The sequence below is a fragment of the Malaclemys terrapin genome, chromosome 4 (assembly GCF_027887155.1).
Source record: "Malaclemys terrapin pileata isolate rMalTer1 chromosome 4, rMalTer1.hap1, whole genome shotgun sequence".
NCBI lineage: Eukaryota > Metazoa > Chordata > Testudines > Emydidae > Malaclemys > Malaclemys terrapin.
The window spans coordinates 98,213,996-98,233,104 of record NC_071508.1 but is presented as its reverse complement, the minus strand read 5'-3'; the positions used below and the strand labels follow the sequence as shown (position 1 = coordinate 98,233,104).

General features: G+C 40.7%; 1 protein-coding gene and 1 long non-coding RNA gene across 5 annotated transcripts in view; one reads left to right on the top strand and one right to left on the bottom strand.

Moving 5' to 3' along the window:
• Positions 1–3,869, bottom strand: part of MEIS2 (Meis homeobox 2) — a 181,262-nt gene extending 177,393 nt beyond the window's left edge. For 2 of the 4 annotated variants that reach the window (XM_054025202.1, XM_054025204.1), the window contains exons 1-3: positions 3,125–3,869; positions 1,903–2,135; positions 312–453 (exon numbers count right to left, since the gene is read on the bottom strand). In XM_054025202.1, coding sequence (XP_053881177.1) covers positions 312–453; positions 1,903–2,135; positions 3,125–3,136 — 387 coding nt within the window. In that variant the 5' untranslated portion in view covers positions 3,137–3,869. Of the gene's footprint in view, positions 1–311; positions 454–1,902; positions 2,136–2,680; positions 2,800–3,124 lie in introns of those variants that run through there. The other 2 variants (XM_054025203.1, XM_054025205.1) reach the window with 1 other exon arrangement.
• An 806-nt stretch (positions 3,870–4,675) lies between these two features.
• On the top strand, positions 4,676–18,887 carry LOC128835630 (uncharacterized). The gene is made up of 3 exons (XR_008444680.1): positions 4,676–5,949; positions 7,340–7,825; positions 14,849–18,887. It is a non-coding gene; the product is annotated as an uncharacterized LOC128835630 (long non-coding RNA).
• Positions 18,888–19,109: the final 222 nt, after the last annotated feature.

Sequence of the window (19,109 nt, the reverse complement as noted above, 5' to 3'; positions counted from 1 at the left end):
TATTTCTCTGGGTGAGTGTGTCTGGCTAACAACTCGATCACAGGGATTGGGTTGGTGGGGCTGAGGGTTTGGGGGAGCGAGGAGTTGGATGAACTAGTTTCAACAGACTGGAACCGACTCTTTACGGATGAGGCCACTTCGGATCGGTGGCAGAACACATTTTCCTCTCCACACCCTAATCCCCAGTTCCAGTGTGGAATCAAAAGATGAGAGCCTCTCTCTCTCTCTCTCTCTGAAAGTGCGGTGATAGGTGGTTTGTGTGGGGGGTAAGGGGCGAAGCGGGGTCGTAGGGCTGTGAAAAAGTGCTGGACCTGTTTAGCGAAGACCGCGATGTCCTCGTTGAAAGAGTCCGAGGAGCAGACATCCCCGCCGGCCACACCAGGCTCCCGGGGAGTGCAGGTCGCCAGCTCGCACTTCTCAAAGACAAGCGCTAACAGGGGGAACAACGGGTGCCTACCGGGCAGTGACACACAAAGAAAGAGAGGGGGGAGAGAGGCAAGAAAGAAGAGCTCTAATCAACAAGTATATATATATATACTTATATATATATATATATATACACACACACACACACATTACACCCTGCAGCCCTTAACTACACCTTCAAACCGGGCAAATACAAATGAAAACGTCAAAAAATATTTTAAAAATGTAAAATCCCAAACCGCATCCACTGTTCATATCCCACAAACCAGAGACAAAAATAACATAAACACCGAACAAAATAAACGCATGCACCCATGACAGTAGCTCAGCTGTGAATCTTACACTTTTAGCCACAGCTTTAAATAATATGAAACCGGGACAATCCCATCTCTACCCTCAAGCTAGAACCCAAAATGAGAAACACTGTTACGCAAACTGTTTGAACTACTTCGTAGTTGGGGTTTTTCTTTATTATTTTTAAAGGAGACTGCTAGCAAAAATGTGGTGAAGTTTCCTGGCTTAGAAAGCACACCCAAGTAAAATACCAGCTGTCTAGATAACTGAGCTGGAGAGGGGGAGGGAGAAGCACTTCTAGAAATATTTTCCCATAATTGGAGTAGTCATGAAAAAATATCTCTGTGTTAAGTAGTAAGTGTGTGTTTGCCACTTTCCCCCCTTTGTAGCTCTGATCGTGGGCCCTCCTTGTGTCATAGAGGTTACTAGCTCTTCTTTTGGGGTAATTTACTGCACTGAAAGGAACCTGTGTCATTCCCCCAAAGCATTGCATTGGTACAGGGGTTTGTTGTTTTGGTTTGGGTTTTTTAATTTTTTTTTCTTTCTAAACAGGGAAGCTCAACTCACTGCCTCCAATTTTTTTCCATTTCAAAGAAGAGTTGTCTGCCAGAAGTGAGCCCCTCTGTTATTACTCTGTCTTCCGCGATTTGAATACTTCTTTATTTACAGTGCTAGAGGAGTGTTATTATGGCATCTTGATCAACCAGAACAACACTGCTTCAGCTAAAATCCAGTGCCGTGGTATCCACCCCCTGTCTCAGCTCCTAACTTCTGCCTCTCCGAGAGAAAAAAAAGAAAAAAGAAAAAACAACTTTCACGTATAGGGGTGTATTTTCTGGTGCACATTTCCTATCGGTACTTTATGTCCCTCCGATGTCATCAGACTAAAAATTATTTATTATTAATTATTATTACTACTACTAATAAAAAGCCACATTACAGGTCTCCCTCCAGAGCAGTGATTTGTGCCTGTGACTCTCCTAAAACCCTCACGAGCCGTGTCTCCCACGTCTTTTTCTCCAAAGCAGACTTTAGACAGTTACCCCTTCAACCTCGCCAGCCCGATGCCCACAGATGGGAGCCCTCTCCCACCCTTCCTCTCCTCTGCCTTCTTTCCCCACGTCCAGAACACACACGCCGCAAGCCGGGCTATGGCGCCCGGGTTACCCTGCATGTACCTACCCGTAGATCGCATCTTTGTCCCGCTTTAAGGCGTCGTTGACAGCCGATCCCATGCTGGCCGGCATGACATTGGGGTGCGGGGCGTGGGCTCCATAGTGCTGGCTGGCGTGTAGCGGCGGCCCATGGTTCAGGTGGTGAACCGGAGGGATCGGCCGGGGAGCGTGAGGGTCTCCGTACATGGAAGCCGGCACCCCTACTCCGTCCATCCCGCCGTAATGGGGCAGCTCATCGTACTGTCAAAAAATGGGCCAGGAGAGAGAGAGAGAGAGAGAGAGAGAGAGAGAGAGAGAGAGAGAGAGGAAGAAGAAGAAGAAAGGAGGAGGAGGAGGAGGAGGAAAAAACAAAAACAAAAAAAAACAAACAACAACAACAAAAGTCAGAAGAGAGTAAAGCACCCAGACAGACCACAACACAGCAAAACCAAACAGGAACAGCCACAACGGAGGGAGAATTATACAAAATGAAATAAAATAAAATAAAGAGCAGAGGCTAGCAAGGGTTGGGGAAGGAGGGGGGCCGTGTGAGGAGGGGAAGAGGTCCGGGAGGGGGGGGGGAGGTCCGCTTCAATCGAGGAAGAAGAAACCCTAACAAGGAAACTGGGATGAAAAGGAAGGAAATGAGGGAGAAACTCGAGTTACTCTGAATTAGAAAGCAAAGAGCAGAAATAAATGAATAAACAGAATCAAAAGCAAATAAATAAATAAAGAACTAAACACTGGGAAGCAGGGAGGAGAAGGTAGGGTGCATGGGGGGAGGGGGGAAATAATCTGAAAGTTACCAGAAACATTATTTAGTAGCAATTCCCCTTGTCGTTGTCAGAGTCAGAGACAAAACAAGCAGCAATATATGTGTGGATAGATATATGTTTAGATATCCCAGGCAGCGGCAGCAGCAGCAGCAGCAGCAGCAAACCTTCCCCTGTGAAACCCGTGCTACTGAGCAGCTAGAGTAGCAGGGAAATCGCGCTGCTGGGGGAAAAGCTGGAGAGGAAAAAAGCGTGGAACAATTGCAGAGACACAGAGAGAGAGAGAGAGAGAGAGAGAGAGAGAGAGAGAGAGACGCACACACACACACACACACACACACAAAGCTGGTGAATAATTTTTGCTGCTATTTTTTAATACTGGCCGCCATCATCATCAGCAACAGAGGAGAGCAAATCGGACAGGCCCCTCTTAAGAGAGGATTTATATATAGGTAAGTGTTGGAGATTTAAACCTACCCTTTGCGCCATCAGTCTGCGCTCCAATAAACTCCTGGATGTGTCGTATATTTAATATCCCAGTCCAGAAAAGAAAGTGATTTACAGTGAAGAAGATTCCTTTTTTTGGCAACCCACTTAAGACTTCGCCTATTCTCCAGTCTGGGTAAATAATAATAATAATAATAATAATAATAACAACAACAATAATAAAAAATAATCAGCCAAGAACCACGATGTTTGTGTATTTCTTCTTTTTTCTCTCTGACTCTCTTTCCTTTTTCTCTTTCTCTCTCTCTTTTTCCTTTTTTCTTTCTCTAAGCAAAAAAAAAAAAAAAAAAAAAAAATTGTCAAGCCCCCAAACTGAAGGTTACGATCGGCCCGTCAGCAACCCACATGTAACCAAACTGTCGTGTCTCATGGCTTTTTGCCACTCCAGCTGTCAATCAAAGCCAGGGAATGTCAAGGTAGTGAATGAATGATGGTTGATGATGATGAAGAAGAGAGGAGGAATCTTTTTAACCCCGGTTTCTTCTTCCAGTAACTCCGCGTTTGGGTTTTGCCTTTTAGGATCGCTATTGGGATTTTTTTTAAGTACTAGGAAGGGGGGTGGGGAAAGATGCGAAGAAAAATTGAATAGTTTGCAAAACCTGGACTTCCCCCTCTCTCTCTCTTTTTTTTTCCTGGTAGGTATTTTGTCTCTCTCTCTCTCTCTGAGATGAGTGAGTGTCAGTAAGTGTTGGCAGGTTGGCTGCTGGCTGGCTTATAGAAGAGGCTCAGTTTTGCAGCGCTGATCGGCGGGAGAATGAAATGACGGAACCCGGAAGTAGTGGTGGCCATAGCCAGTCCTACAACAGAGACACATACAAGGGAGAGGGGAGAGGGAGAGGAGAGCACAGAGAGAGAGAGAGAGAGAGAGAGAGCGAGCGAGCGAATAAAGCCTGTGATATGCAGAGTATGTAATCAGGACTGCTTCAACTCCACATGGGGGGAGCCATACAACAGATCATACCCATAGCAAATCAACCTTCCTTTTCATATAGGAAAGAGAGAGTGAGTGAGAAAGAGGGAGACACAGGAGGAGGAAGAGAGAGAGAGTGTGTGTGTTTGTGTGAGAGAGGGGAAGAGGGAAAACTGCAGAAAGCAAGAAGAAAAGTACGATAGAAGCCTAGACCTGGTTTGGTTTTCACTAGATTATTTTACAAGCAAAGTATATCCTGCTTTACTGCGTTGTTTAGCATATTGTTAACAAATTTTTAATCTTCAGATACCACTGTAGCCGCGAATGGTATGCACGTCTGGGAGAATAGACAGTTAAAATGTAAAGGGGCATATACAGTTGATCTTCCATAGGAAATAAGCTTGCTTTAACGAAGTACTGAGTCTCTGCCAGAATGTTATGTTTAAAGTGTGGTTTCTTTTCTGTGCAAATTCATTACGCTGTTTAAAAAATTAATTTTCCAGGACATGAAGAGAACACCTCATTCAAACTATATTTGGCATTGTTCTTCATTAAGTGATCGCTTCTCTCAACCGCAGTTGTGATGTCTGGGGGGGGAGGGGGAGGAGGGACGGAGGGAGGAAGGAGGAGGGAAATCCCTTTAGTTTTGTGATGAGGTTTTTGGTCTTTAAAGGGGGCTTTAAAACAAAGTCATGATTACTCTTTTGTATGATAAGCCCAAATGTTATGTAGATTTTGTTTGCACGTTTATTTTGAGCCAATCACTGGGTCTTGTGTGTACAATGTACTTATGTATGTATGTATGTTGCTGGACCTTGCTCTATATCTGTGTTGTATTTGGGGAATGTATGCTTAGGTATTAACTCGGTAATGCCTTCTAATTGTAGTGCTAATTACAGTAGGGTTGTTTGGCAAATTAAGTGAGATAGTGCACCCTCCTTGAGCACCCAATGAACTTTTACACACACACACACACACACACACACACACACACACACGTTAATGTTAGTATGTTTCTCTCGCCCAATCACTTCACTTTGCTGGAACTAAAACATGCCTTACCTCAGAGCAGTCAATTACCAAAGCTACCCAAGATCATCAATCATGGGGGATGCTTGAAGTTTAGGGGAGGAGCGATGGTCAAACTATCGATTGCTGCACTTTTGTCCTCTCCCACCCCCCACCCTTTTTTCTCGTTCACGGTCCCCTGCACATAAAATCTAAAACAGACTATCCCGTTAATAGTGGGATTTATCAATGATTATGTATGTACCCAGTTGTGAATGTGGCCTCATACATAGATGGCTTTTAAACATACACCGAAAAAAAAATGTATTTGAATCAGTTAGGGATTGTTTATTATTGTTATTTTAAGATTTTTGGAAACTAACTAACTGAATGAATAAAAAAACCCAAAGGGTAATTATAGAAATTTGGCTAGATTTTAATGGGCATAGAGAATGAGCTCCAGAGGTCAATAAACCCCTCGAAAATGATGAATGATTGAGTACCTGTGATGATGATAGTGATTACCGGAGCAATTAAACAGTTTGATTAAATGAGCCATCATAACAATGATGTCTGCGGGAAATCAGCCCTCACATATAAAGAAAGATAGTGTGGAGGGCTGACAAACGCCAGTGGGCATTCCTACGAGTTCTGATAGTGGTGAGCCCTGCAGAGCAGACTGTATTTACAAATATGAGAGCAATATGGAGAAAAGTCACTCAGATACTTTTAGCCAGACTTGCACCCTGCTTAAAAAGCGTCAGAAGCCGAAGAGCAGACCGGTTATTTTCCCCCTAGAGGATCTCCTCCAAGATTAAAGCTAGCTCTAAGAGCAACCGATATTCTGTGACTGACTTTCACGGGACTATAAAGAAAGGTGAGTAAAAAGCCCTTAGTATGTAGATCTCTTTCAAGCAGTGGTTAAGTCGATTCATTTCGCAAGGAAAAAGCCGGTTTTGTTGTGCAGTATTTTATACTCTGTCGTATAAATCGGTAACGCAATTCAAGATATTCATGGTAATGAATACTTGGCTAATCCTTTGGGTGCACGGAGACCTACAGAGCAGTAGGTTATGCAAATCCTTTCCTAGTTTTACAGCTGTACTTTTCTAACAGATTTTTTTTTTTTTTTTTTTTTTAGAGATCTAGTCATTGATGAATGGTATTTGCTTTTTCGCCCCCTAGAAAGATGCCAAATTCCTAAACTTCATCGGAATCATTTGATTATGGTACTTCCAATATGCCCAAGCTTCTAGGATATATTTTAAATATGTGCAGCTTCTCAATTTATTTTCTAATAGTGGTAGAATGAGTACAGCTGTATATCTCATTTCAAATAGCTTCAATATGATACAAGAAAGGGTCTTTCATTGTAATATAGCTGTATAAAAGTAATCTAGTTCCACTGAAGACTTCATGTATTTGTTCAGATCCCAGGCTGGGTGTATTGCGATGAAAGTTTATCCGTTTCCTTGTAAAGAGGAAGTTTCTACACCACTTGATTTACAAATAAGAGTGCTTCATTAATTATAGCATTATTTTATACTTCATTTTTTCACATGCCTGATTTTCATAATATTCAATGTAGATTTCAATTCTTCAGTGTAAAGAATTGATAAAGAGCAACATAAATATAGCTAAAAGATGTTGCAGTACCAAATGCTGCTCTTTTCACAATTTTTATTTTAAACTAAAGCCCCTGAGCTGGCTAGCCCTGACGTGTGCATGCCACCTAGAAGCAAGACCAACTTTAAAAAATGATTTTAAGCTGATAGAAAGTAAAATTTCATATGGTCAGTTAAAGGTTTTTCATGCTCCCCGTTGTGTCATTTTCTATACACAGGGCAGAAGAAAGATGGAACCTTTTCCCACTATCCCAGTGGATTAAAGCATACAATATATGGGAACATAGTTTAAAGCGCTACAGTTTAGCCATTAGAGGATCTAAATTTAGTGTCCCAAAATGAAGCTTTGGACATATTCAGGATTAGGTAGGAATATAAGAAACAGCAGCACCAGAACGCTTAGCTCTTGTTAGTAGTGTGTGTGTGTGTGTGTGTGTGTGTTTTCCTTCCTTCCCCCCCCCCCAGCATGGTGGGATACACTTTAAAAAAAAAACAAAAAACAACAACAACAACAAAAAACAGTAATTCAGGGAGATTAAATTGGCTGATTTCCAGTTTCGCGTGCACACACTTACAACAAAGGCTGATCCCAGTGAAAAGTGTGTGAGAGGCGCATCATTTGTTTTGTTTTTTTTTCTTCAGATTAGACCAAAGTCCAAAGAGAAATTAGGTGTCCGGTATGGAAGTGCATCTCCGTCAACAGCCAGCTCCTTTTGCCGAGGCTGGAAATGGTTTTAACAGGCGGTAAAATTTCATCTTGTGGTGTCAAATTGGGGTCAGTTTGGGGTTAGAGCTCTCAGTGTCCGAGAAGGAGCTGTCCAGCTGCGTGGGGACTCATTAAGGGCAAAAGATCCGTTTCAAGAAAAACAAAACAAAGACAATCAGAGGGCTAAAGATCCTCTTCAAATCGCATTTTACAAGTGCACCAGAACAAATATGGACGCTGAAACCCATTCCTTTCAAACTCCCAAATCGGCTTCTTAGCTCTTGGAGGGAGTGAGAGAGAAAATCCGCTAAAACTTAGAGTCTGTTTTCAATCAGCCTTTCCGAAGCATCTTAGCCTTTTGCTGGCTTTGAGATCTGCCTCTATTTCTGAGAACCCCTGCAAAAACCGGAGTTGCACAACAGGTAATATTTTAAATGTAAGAAGTGTATTCCATTGTTTATGTTAAACCATTGCTTTTATGCACAGTGCCATATTTTATTGCAAATAGAAAGTTTGGGGGAAACAGGCTATGCTTACACGAAATCACTATTTACTGTTCGGAAATCCTCTACTTCCTATAGGCAGTCATTTGGTTCAATAGATATTTTGGGTAGTTTACTTTGGGGTCCCTAACAGTTTGAAAAGTACATATTGTTAATCTGGTTTATTAAATTTGCGTGGTTTAAATCCTTTTAGCCTTCCTACCTCTGATAGAATAATTGACGCCTGGCTGAAGGGACAAATTATTTGAACCTTAATCTTGTTTGTAACTTTATTCAATGTTACTTTGTTTGTTTGCTGAGTCGAAGTATTTTTTTTGGATCATGCAAATTGTATCCAGAAATGTAACCTATCCTCCACATTTGCAGACAAACTGTGAGGGTTATTGCAGAATAACATGAATTATTTTGAATATTTTAATTTTGTATTTTTTCTTGAAATATTGTTGAATGAAATGCATCAGATTTAATGACGAAAGAAATAATTCTGCTTAAATGATCTGTAGGGTTCTAATATAACCATAACCGTGTATCAAAATCCACAGGAAATTTTCTCTTTTCGGTATACTATCCAGAAGATCAAGTGCAACATGTTACTCTTCCATTCTTATTTTTATTATAAGGAATATTCCATATTTTAATCTCCCACACACAAGAACTGCACTTTGCTGATTTCCTTTACTGTCCCATACGAAGAATAGGTTTCATTATTAGAACTTGATCCGTTTTTACTCACCTCAATCTAATTCTTATCATTTGGTTTTCCCCCCACTTCGCCCCTAAATTATTCACTAAATATGTGGATTCAGGAGCTGCATCATTTTCCAGGTCTGGTCTAGCATGACCTTTAAAATTAAGTACATTTTAGTTTCGTCAGATCGCTGTGTTCATTTAGTTCTTCTCTCTCTTCTCCCCCCACCCCCGCTTTCCAATAATGTGCTTTGCTTTTTCCCCCTTTTCAGCCATCTATTATTTTTCGAAAATCTTTCCACTCCAGAAAGTCAATGGTAGCCCATCACAGTGAACTTTTCTTGACCTCCACTGCAGTATGATTGGGATCTTTGGAAGTTGGATTAGGAGGAGGTTCATTTAGTTACCTGTTAACATCCTCCCTCCGCCTCTTTTTTCTCTTTCGCTTTTAAAAAACAACACGAACCCAGAGAGATGTAGGTTCTCTATTCACTTGCAAGTCCCTATTATTCTCCCAGTAAACTCCAGAGATTTAAAACGGCACTTGTGGGGTGGCTTCTCTCCCCCCACCCCCTTATTTTTCTCTCTCTTTCTCTCCTGTTTATTCTGTTAAAGATCCCACAGAAGAGAAGAAGCGATTCAATAAACAGCCCTCTAGCGCTATCTGGCGGGACTCCAACACTTTCAGAAATGCGCTTTTTCCATTCAGCCCCCAAATATCGCTGCTTTTTTTTTTTTTTTTTGGTTTGGTTTTGCTTTGAACAGTTAAATGAGACCAGAGCATAGCACTGAAAAGCCTTTCTCACAAGGTGATGGTAAAAGTGGATTCCGAATCCGGGAGCCGACTCACTCGGAGAAACATAGGAGGTGGAAATCTTTACGTTACGGTGTTTCCCCACCATCACCACTCTCTTCTGCCCCCCTCTACCTCCTCACTTCCTTTTAGGATAATTTTATCGTCCTTAAATCGGAACTCACTGCAGCGGCTTTTTTTAGGGTGTGTGTGTGTGTGTGTGTGAAGAGGGGCATTAAAATAAATCCCAAGCCAACCTGAATAGGCACCCCTAGAATTGTATATGGCTATGCACGAGAACTGTATTTGAAGTGCTAATGTAAAAGGACAGCGCGTCTTTCATATTTTGTAGGCTGTACGAAATGTACACGTGAAGATCAGAACTATTTGACATAAACAGACAACCTGTATATTTACATCGAAAGAGAAAGGGGGAAAAAAAACCCTGTCAATATTTCGTAATAACGCAGTGGGGTCGGTGCAGAACTAGCAAGTGCTTTGTATTTATTGGAGGAATCCGTGGACATAAAACATATCTTTCCAACCTGGCATCGTAACAAAAGGAAAATTAGGGATTAAAAAAGAAAGATGGATAACAAAACCGATTTATTATAGCAACCACAGAGCCTACCAGCTACACTTGCAGCTCCCCTCTCTCGCTCAAAATAGTCACTTTTGTTCTCCGGCTACCTACAACACTCCAAAAGGAGGTTCGTTTTTATACTGGAGTTTGGTTTGGTGTATGCGGAGAACAATGTCCAGACCCCCTTTGAAATGACTGGGAGACACACACACACGCTCTCTCGCGCTCGCTCTCTCTCAGTGCCCATTTCCCTCTTTGAAAGATCTCCCGAGTCCATTGTCTGAAGCAGGACACAATTTTAACTTTAAAAAAAAAATGCGAAGAGCTTGGTCTGTTCATGCATAAAAGAAATGGCTGGCAAAACAATAGAACGTGTTTCCTGGAAATATAGTTTTGAGGCTGGCATGAACAGCGCCCGCGGTGTTTTTCCAAAAGATGGAGAGTTTTCTTTCTAAAACAATCGCATCTCCCCCAAAGAGAATGCAATATACATATTTGTGTTTGTGCTCCATACAAGCAATGCAAGGGACGTACTACAGAACATACGGCCAGTTGGTCCTCCATAATGCTTAGTTTGGCTGTAATTAATTGAAAACAGTTATTAGGTCGTCATTGGCAATAGCGTAAATAATTGCAGCAGATTTTTACTTAAAATTGACCGGTCACAGAGTGATAGATCGATTCGAGGTATAAAAATGATGTATCAAAACATCAATGTCGATTATTTGAAATATTGTAGTCGAATCTTTTTATTGCTTCATCGGTTAAGTGTCTGAAAGTGCTGTGTTCCAACATATATTTATGTTGTCAATACTGTCAAAACTGTCAGTTTTATTACAGTGGATTTGTAATACATTTCGGATTTGCTCATTTACATAAAATACCCCCCCCTACCCAGCCCTGAGCCCCTCTCTCCTTTTCCTATTTCTGGAAAATCTATGTCAGTTAAATCAAAGGATTCAGGGCTCTACTGCAGCAAAAAGTACAGACACTGCTCCATCAAAATCCCTTTTCTGCCCTGCTTTACAAGTCTTAGGCTATTTCTCACTTGCATAGAGGTGGATTGTCCCTCACCTCCAATTTCCCCCAATAGAATTTAAACACTTTGTTATAATCGCACTTAAATTAAATCCTTTAGGAAACTGGGATGCGCTACATGAATAGACCGAGATGCACCTAAATGAACCAGATCACACTTGTGAAGACTGAAAAGCAGAGGCGAAAAAGGAACTGACCATACACGTTTCGATGGTAGTTTCAACAAGGAAGCAAAAGAAGCCATAAATATAGGTGCGCCTTGTATTCCCCTCTCAGCGGCTTTGGAAGTGAAATGAAAAACGCGAGTTAGGCGCAGTATTGACAGTTTTAATTCGCCCCCACTTTAACAAGGGCATCTCAGAACCGATCATTTGCTTTAAAAGTAAAAGCTTTTTGTTAAGGGGCAGCCAGCTGATTTAGGTACTCGTCTCCAATTTTCATGGCGAGCCTAGTAAAAGGAATAACATCTATTTAAATACTAAACTCCATAGAGTCTATAAATAGTCAAATTAGTCGAGTAACTTTATTCTCTTCCCTGGAGCAACTGCTTGTGAAAGGTTGCTGAGATGACTTGAATTTTCTTTTGGGGAGCTGTATGTACAAAGAGCGCATGAAGAGTGCATGTGGAATAGGGAAGGTTTCTTTGCTAACTGCAGAGCTACTAGCAGGTACTTTTAATTGACCTACCAGCCCTCTTAACACCTTCTATTTACATGCTTGTTTGAGCCGTAAGATTTTCGAAATGTAAACTGTGATTCATGTTCTAAATGTCGTGTGCATCTCTCTGTATGTGTGTGCGTGCGTGCGATCACTTCGGAAGTAAATGGAGAAGTAAGCTGCGCAAAGGGGGGAAATCGCCCCTGGGGTGCTTTGTTTACTTTGGCTTCTAAAATCCTGCTAGGAGATGGTTTCCGCACTCTGTGGCAAGTGTTTCTTCAAGAAATTCATCAGCCCTTCTGCAATTATTCCGAGGTCTGGGGGAAGAGAGCTGCCATCACTTTCTCACATCCCAAGGTGTCGCATAGAGGAGAGAAGGGGCGGGGGGGAGCTGAAACATTTAATTATAATTGAAAATAACAATGGAAAAACCCTCCCACGATTGTACTTAGAAAAACTTCCAGGGAATGTTTGGGAGCGCTGTATGTGGTCTTTCTTTTGGGGAAAGGGGAACAACACCCCAGCCCGTGCAATAATTAGCCTGAACAATAAACATAATTAGAATAAAAATCAGTTAGAATTTCTGCGTTTTTTAATTACGTTTCATTTTGCGGTAAGCCGTAAAATTATGAATGCCCCTAATTAAACACAATCCACTCGGAAAGCATTTACCAACAATTATTCTTTAATCAGTTGGACTGGTAGCCCCAAATGATGCTGTTAAACATCAAAGGGACGCCTCAGACGTTACCTTTTAGTCCTAAGTAAGAGGATTAATTTCTATAATTAGAGGGGATAAATATGTGCATAAATGCATCTAATTTTTGGTACACGCTCTCATCCTATCTGGGAGACAAGAGCGTCTCTAACAGGGCAAACGCAAGCAACCTGGATTCCCTAGGGGCTAAAATCTGACGTACCCCCGGAGAGGTGTATGTCTGTGCGCCCCTACGCACCTATACACGTGATGGGAAATGAGACTGGGCTCGATCCTGTGCGCTGCTAATACCTCTTCAGACGGGCGGCGGACTCTCAGCTCCCACCATTGCCATCAATGGGCACTGAGGCCGCAGGATCGGGCCCAGTAAATCCAAAGTAATTCAGCACGATTGTAGGAGCACGGGATATATTTAAAAGGCAACAACAACAACCACCACCACTGGGATCTACCTCATGTTTTGATTCCCAAGGGGACAGTTTACTGCTCCCAACTGAAGCTCAAGACTGAGTTTAATACTACTAATAAAATTAGCATGACCTTGATTACACCCTGTATGAATATCTCATTTACCTAACGACTTTATGTCACGTACGCAGAAGGTCAATTTCCTTTTAACCTTTCCCATTGCTGCAGTAAGCATTCTCTTATAATCAATGGCTGTTTGAATAATCAATTCACATTTTATGATCCCTGACAAACTCAATATATGTGCGCCTTACTGCAGCCTTGACTTCGCAGGGCCGTTTACACGTGGGGGAGAATTTGCGCTGGGGTCGCCCTTGCACCACCGGGTACTTTCATCCGCTGATGAGCCCAGAGACCGCGGAAAAGTTACTAATCACAGCAGTCTCTCCAGCTGTGTAACGCACTCCGAGCCCGGAGAACGCTATCTTGACCAGGAGCAAACAGTTGGCTTCTCTGCTGGGTTTCACATCGAAGTTTGGCCCGCTCCTCCTATTGCTGTTTTGCAACAACACTTGGTCGAGAGCTTTTCCTTGTGATCATCAGCGTTATTATTTTTCAAAATAACCGTAAAGTGGAATCCTGCCGCTCCTTGACTCCTGCAAGCCTGAGGACTGGTTGGTGGCTAGCCTGGATGTGTTATTTCCCCCCCCCCCCCCCTTCCTAGGAATGTACATAATCAAATAATCTGGGACAGATTTGCCTTCCTCTACGTGCTAGGATAATAAAGGATTCCAATACAGAGTACTCCCACCTTCCGGAAGCTAAAGGTAGCCTCTTGCCTGATTGCCCCACCGCCTTAATGATGTCTGAGGGAAGCATGGTGTCTTCTTCAGATACTTTGTGCACATGTAAAACACTGACTTAAACTTTGCATTAGATTAAATATGCCACTGACATTAACTACATTCTCATCGCCACCAACTTCTTCTTCAGTTTTATTTGACTCCCCTACTTCGGTCCAAACAAACCAGGTGTTGAGCAACTTACCTCATAAATTGCAAATGGTATGGGAAGAAAATGTACCTTAACCACATTCATTATGAATAAAACAACAAAAGCTACGAAGTGGGGCGGGGGAGGGGGAGCTGAACTTTGCAAATGTTTTTCTGTAAGTAGCTCACATTTTGAGGTGATCTATTGGTGCGAGTCAGGAAGTGAGAGTTAGTGTAACCCTGTTCCCTCTACTGGATAATTAACCCTGATTCATAGCCTTTTCTACCTAGGAACGTATGTTTCGTTTCCCTCTGCAGAGTCAACGTTACCTACTGTTCATTGGTATGTTGTTATTCCCTGAAAGTAATTGCACTTGATATTCTCCTGGGCAGACTCATTAGCCAAAGGCAGGGTGGCGTTGCCATTCTCAGAAAGTCTTCTACCAACTCAGTAGAAACATGTGCTCCAGAAATTTAATACAAATGGGAGCAGATTCTCAGCGCCGGAAACAATCGTTAGGTGCCGCATCTCCCCCCAAGGGGATGGAGGTCAGAAGGGAAGCATTTTTTGTCCCACTCAACCAGGATATATTTCTGAGTCCCATCCCTCACTGTGCATGATTAAAGCTGCAACAGAAGACAATTTAGGCATAATGAAGATATCCAAGTTTTTGAACCTTTGTCCAATAGTCTCCAGAGGAAAACGCCCTATACACCCAGATACAGATGAGGCAGTTGAGAAGACAGCTTCCAAATTCATTAGCCTGCTCTCCTTTACATCCTTTTAAGATTTATTATATGCATCCTGAAAACACTCAACTGCTCACCCACCCTTCCAGACTTACATGTAACTTCTTTCTTACACATGTTTGGTATCACCTATCTGCCTGCTTCCATCACTCCTGCTAAATAAATTACACCACAGGTTCTTAGAAAAACTTAGGGAAAATAAAACAATTTCACCTCATTTTGTGAAGGGAAAAATCTGCTTGATTGTTTGTTTATTTTAATTTTTTTTCAGGTGTTCTTTATTTAAAAAAAATCTTATTCTTTTGGATCTTGGCAGGTTACTGGGAAGCTTCAAAATAACACTGCCATGGAAGGGCTAATGCAGCTATCAAATGCCGCTCACAAGGTGGATGAAGAGGAACTAGAAGAGACAACAAATAGGCTCATCAAATCTCAGGCTATCACTACATCCATGACCAATTTCAGGGTACCTAAGAAAGTCTAGAGAGCTGTATTGATTATGAATTATGCTGGCAATTGTATGTTTTTAAATAAAATAATGATGGCGTCAAAGGACATGGATATAGAATGAAGTGACTTTACTCTTCAAAGCAAACAATGAAGTTTCATGTCTAGGCAGCTCATTGTATTCAGAGACTTTAATTACTCAGAGCTTCTTCCCTCACAGATAGCTGATAAGACTCAAAGGGCAAAAACCCATCTCTGGTGTACTCCACTGACTTCAATAGTGTTCCACCGGGGATGGATTGGCCTAAGTGTTTCTGGCAGGATTATGCTAATATAATAATATTTATAATAAACTGCATGCAGAAAGCCAGGGAACCAGAGATTTGACCTCTGCTAATCAAGTAGATCTGCACACTCCAAAAGATCTGAAAATCATCTTGTAGGTCTCATCTGCTAGAGCAGAAGATGCCGTTGAAGGGAATCGGCCTTCCAGCTGTGCTTCCCTTCAGGCAATCCCCTCCATATGATGATAGCCTTCAATATTTTGGGGTCCAAACCTACAGACAAAACTCCCATTGATTTAAATGAGATTTTTGCCTGACTGAGGAATACAGGACAGGGCTGTCTACCTGGTCCTGCAAGAGCAGAGCACCCCATGAAAAGTGCTGAGTATGCCTAATTCCCACTGACTTTAATAGGAATTCTGGACCTTCAGCACACAGTAATAAGTTCCTGGCACCTCACAGGATCAGGTCCTTAATTAGTATTTTAGCTATTGTCAGTCATCGTTTTTGTATGACATGTTTTCAACACCATCTCTGGTATTATGAAGTGCATGATACATGCTGCAGTTTAAAATGTTTTCCACATCTGCAGAAATAAACAGGCTTCTTAAGTGATGAAACAAGATTAAACAACAATATACTAATAAATTTCTTATAAAGCAAGTATACACAAATTTATAAACCTCCTAGTATTACATCATTTGCAATTATAACTCATCGCTAATAGTTCTATTGATTAGTGGCATAAAAAGCTCTAGTAGAAGCAGTTCTTTGGAGTAGAGAAATATAACAATAAAAAAACCCCCATAAGAAGTGTTTGTCCCATACTCTTACCTTGAGGCCATATTACAATCACAGTAAGACATATCCAGGCATGTGTCACACTGGATAATACTATTTCTTGGGTGTTTGAGGGCACTTGGCTTTACCTTGTACTTCACAACAGCTGAGCCATGTCACTTAGCTGCATGATCCTGGCTCTAGTGGAAAAAATTACTAAGCTATATAAATTTATAATTATTTTACATTAAATACTCAAAATATTTCATTTACAGCATTCACACACAATGTTTAAATAAACATGTTTTCCAAAGTTTTTCTCTTGGTGGAAGAGCTGATCAAATTATTCATTTTGAATACACACTAGCTGGTCAATATAGTGCTATTTTCTGTTCTCAAATGCATTATTATTGATATGTGTTATGATAGCACCTAGAAACCTCAAACAAGGATCAGGGCCCCATAATCAATCCTTATTTTTGTGAAAGTATTCATTACTTGCAAGTATTTAGCAAGAATAGTTTAGGCAAACAAATTTCAGTCTATGGGCCCTTTGCAAAATGTTCATTTAGACTTTTTGCAATTCATTATTCTTGATGTATGACTGGTTACCTTAGTCACATGGTATTAGTTCTGCTCTCCAACTGGTTGGCTGAAGTTTTTTAAACAGGAGGTTAACAGCAAAAAGCAATAACAAATATTCACACCTGATTCTGCTTCCATTTAAGTCAATAAAAGCACAAAGGACACCCATCGCACCCATTTGTGAGATGAACATCTGTTTGTATGAATGTTCACATATAGTGAGTAAAAAGGGATACAAACATGACAAACTAAACTGCCAGTTGGAATCTGAACACCTGTTTCCAAATATAGTTTTGCAGTATGAAATCAGTTCTATTTTTTGTGAAGACAGTATAATTACAATTCTACAACATTATTATAAAGAACCAAAAGTCATGAGAATTGTCCTAATTTTCTTCCCCTACCTAGGTTTAACTCCAAATTATTCTGTGTTACAAATGGGTCTTGTTTTTGGAGCAAGAAGAATATTGTTTGTACCAGAGGCAGATGCTCCTTGATCTGTTGTTTTCAGATTTCAGCCATTGATAAGGTGTTGGCTGCAGCCTATATGTTCAGGATAACAGTTTGATCTGAGAATAAATATCTAAAGGAGTTTTTAGTGTTTGAGGGTGCCATTCAATTTCTTACCTCCCCCAACATAAATGGAAAAATATATATAAAGGGCTTGGTCCTGCATTTCTTGTGCATTGAAAATTCCTATTGACTTTACTGGGAGTTATGAATGTGCAAATGTTGGGTCCTTATTTTCATGGAAACTACTATATTTCTATATTGTTATTTTTTACAGTTGTAAAACTCTGTTTTGTGTCTACTGCCACTGTACAAAAAGAAGAAGAAATGAAGTATTTATTGTACCCAAGAGCAAAATATTGTATTATCAATAAGTACAAATGGTTCCAAATCATGGATTTCCAATTCAAATGCAGATCTGAACTGCTGTAAAGTTTGAAGGTGTTAGGATAAAGGGTTTTAATTCAGGCCTTTCTCCCCTACTAAAGTAATAAATAGAAATTGCTGTTGTTACAAAGAAACACATTTGCAAAAAATACTGATGAGTTTGAATGTGAAGTCAGCAGGGGGGAAAGACAGGAAAAATAATTGGGTCTGAGTCTCTTCTCTGGTGTAAGCTAGGAGTAACTCTACTGAAGTTACTGGACTTTCACTGGTGTAAAGCTGGTGTGAGGGGAGAATCAGGGCACTTGTGTTTAAATAGATGGAATTACTTTAAGAGGACTTCTAAGAAAACAATGTGCAAATAAATACAAAACAAAAGGGAAAATATAGAGACATATTACCTTTTTTGCATGCATGCTTATTTGTAAGTGCAAATTAGATTTGAATATTCATGATTCACAAATCATTGACAGTTTGAAATAATGCAAAATGAGGTTAAGGCAAGGGACATCAAATAAATGCATCACTAAATCAATAGCAATTTGATTGCGCATATACTTGTAAATTGCCATTACAGTTTTTGACATAGGAGAAAAAAATGCTGTGCATGTGGTGAAGGAGGACACATAAATACTCTTTTTGTATGTGTTTATATTTTTGCAGTTCAGCATGTACTTGGATAACTGCTGTGTATAAAGTGACCAGACATAACTTTATTTTTTTCAAGACAGTTACAGTTTCTTTTGCTTATCCCATCTCTTGTATTGTTTTGCTTAGTATGTTAAAAATTCAATTTTCAATATACCCGAACAACAATGTTGTAAAATAAAGCGATTGCTTACTGCAGATGGTTTCAGAAGCAGGCTCACCTGCTAATCAAAGTACTATCATAAAATCATGTTCAGTGGAGATTATCCACTTGTTTCAGGGAATTTTGTTCTATGAAGTGGGAGTGAGTTGCAAGTCTCAGGGCAAATTGCTGGAGTACCGGGCTTTAAAATAATGACAGATTGAAAGATGGCCAACCTAACCATTTAAATCAGAGCTTTTTCATTTTGCCCTTCTGTAAGCATCAATAAAGTATTGGATCTCTGTCTCACTTGTGAGCTTTGTGGCTCTTTAAAATGGAATAGTTTAAAATGTTGATGAGTATATAGAGCCAAAAGGTAAAACTGCTGAATATAAGCACTCATTTAAAAATTACTCCAATGTATTTGTTTCTCCTAAATGTTCCTACTTTGATTACTAAACACAAACTGTAAGATATTAGCCAGCACTCTTTCTTCAGTGTCCTCCGTGGTTTCCCTGTTCTCCAAGATAACTGATGAAGGGATATGTAATGGGTCAAGTGAAGTTATACATACATAGTAGCACTGATGTCAAAACCAAGCAATAACATCAATTTGGAAGTGGTACAGGGGACTTTGGTCCTTTAAGAAAGAGAAGAACATGACTTCTTGCAGTGCTGTGTTTAAAAGCCTCCACTCACAGGAATGAAGCTTGCAATTAACTCATGTCAAAACACTGCAGAAGGGGAAACCCAGATGTCGAATAACTTTGGAAAAGGATAACCTCATGTCCTCCCCA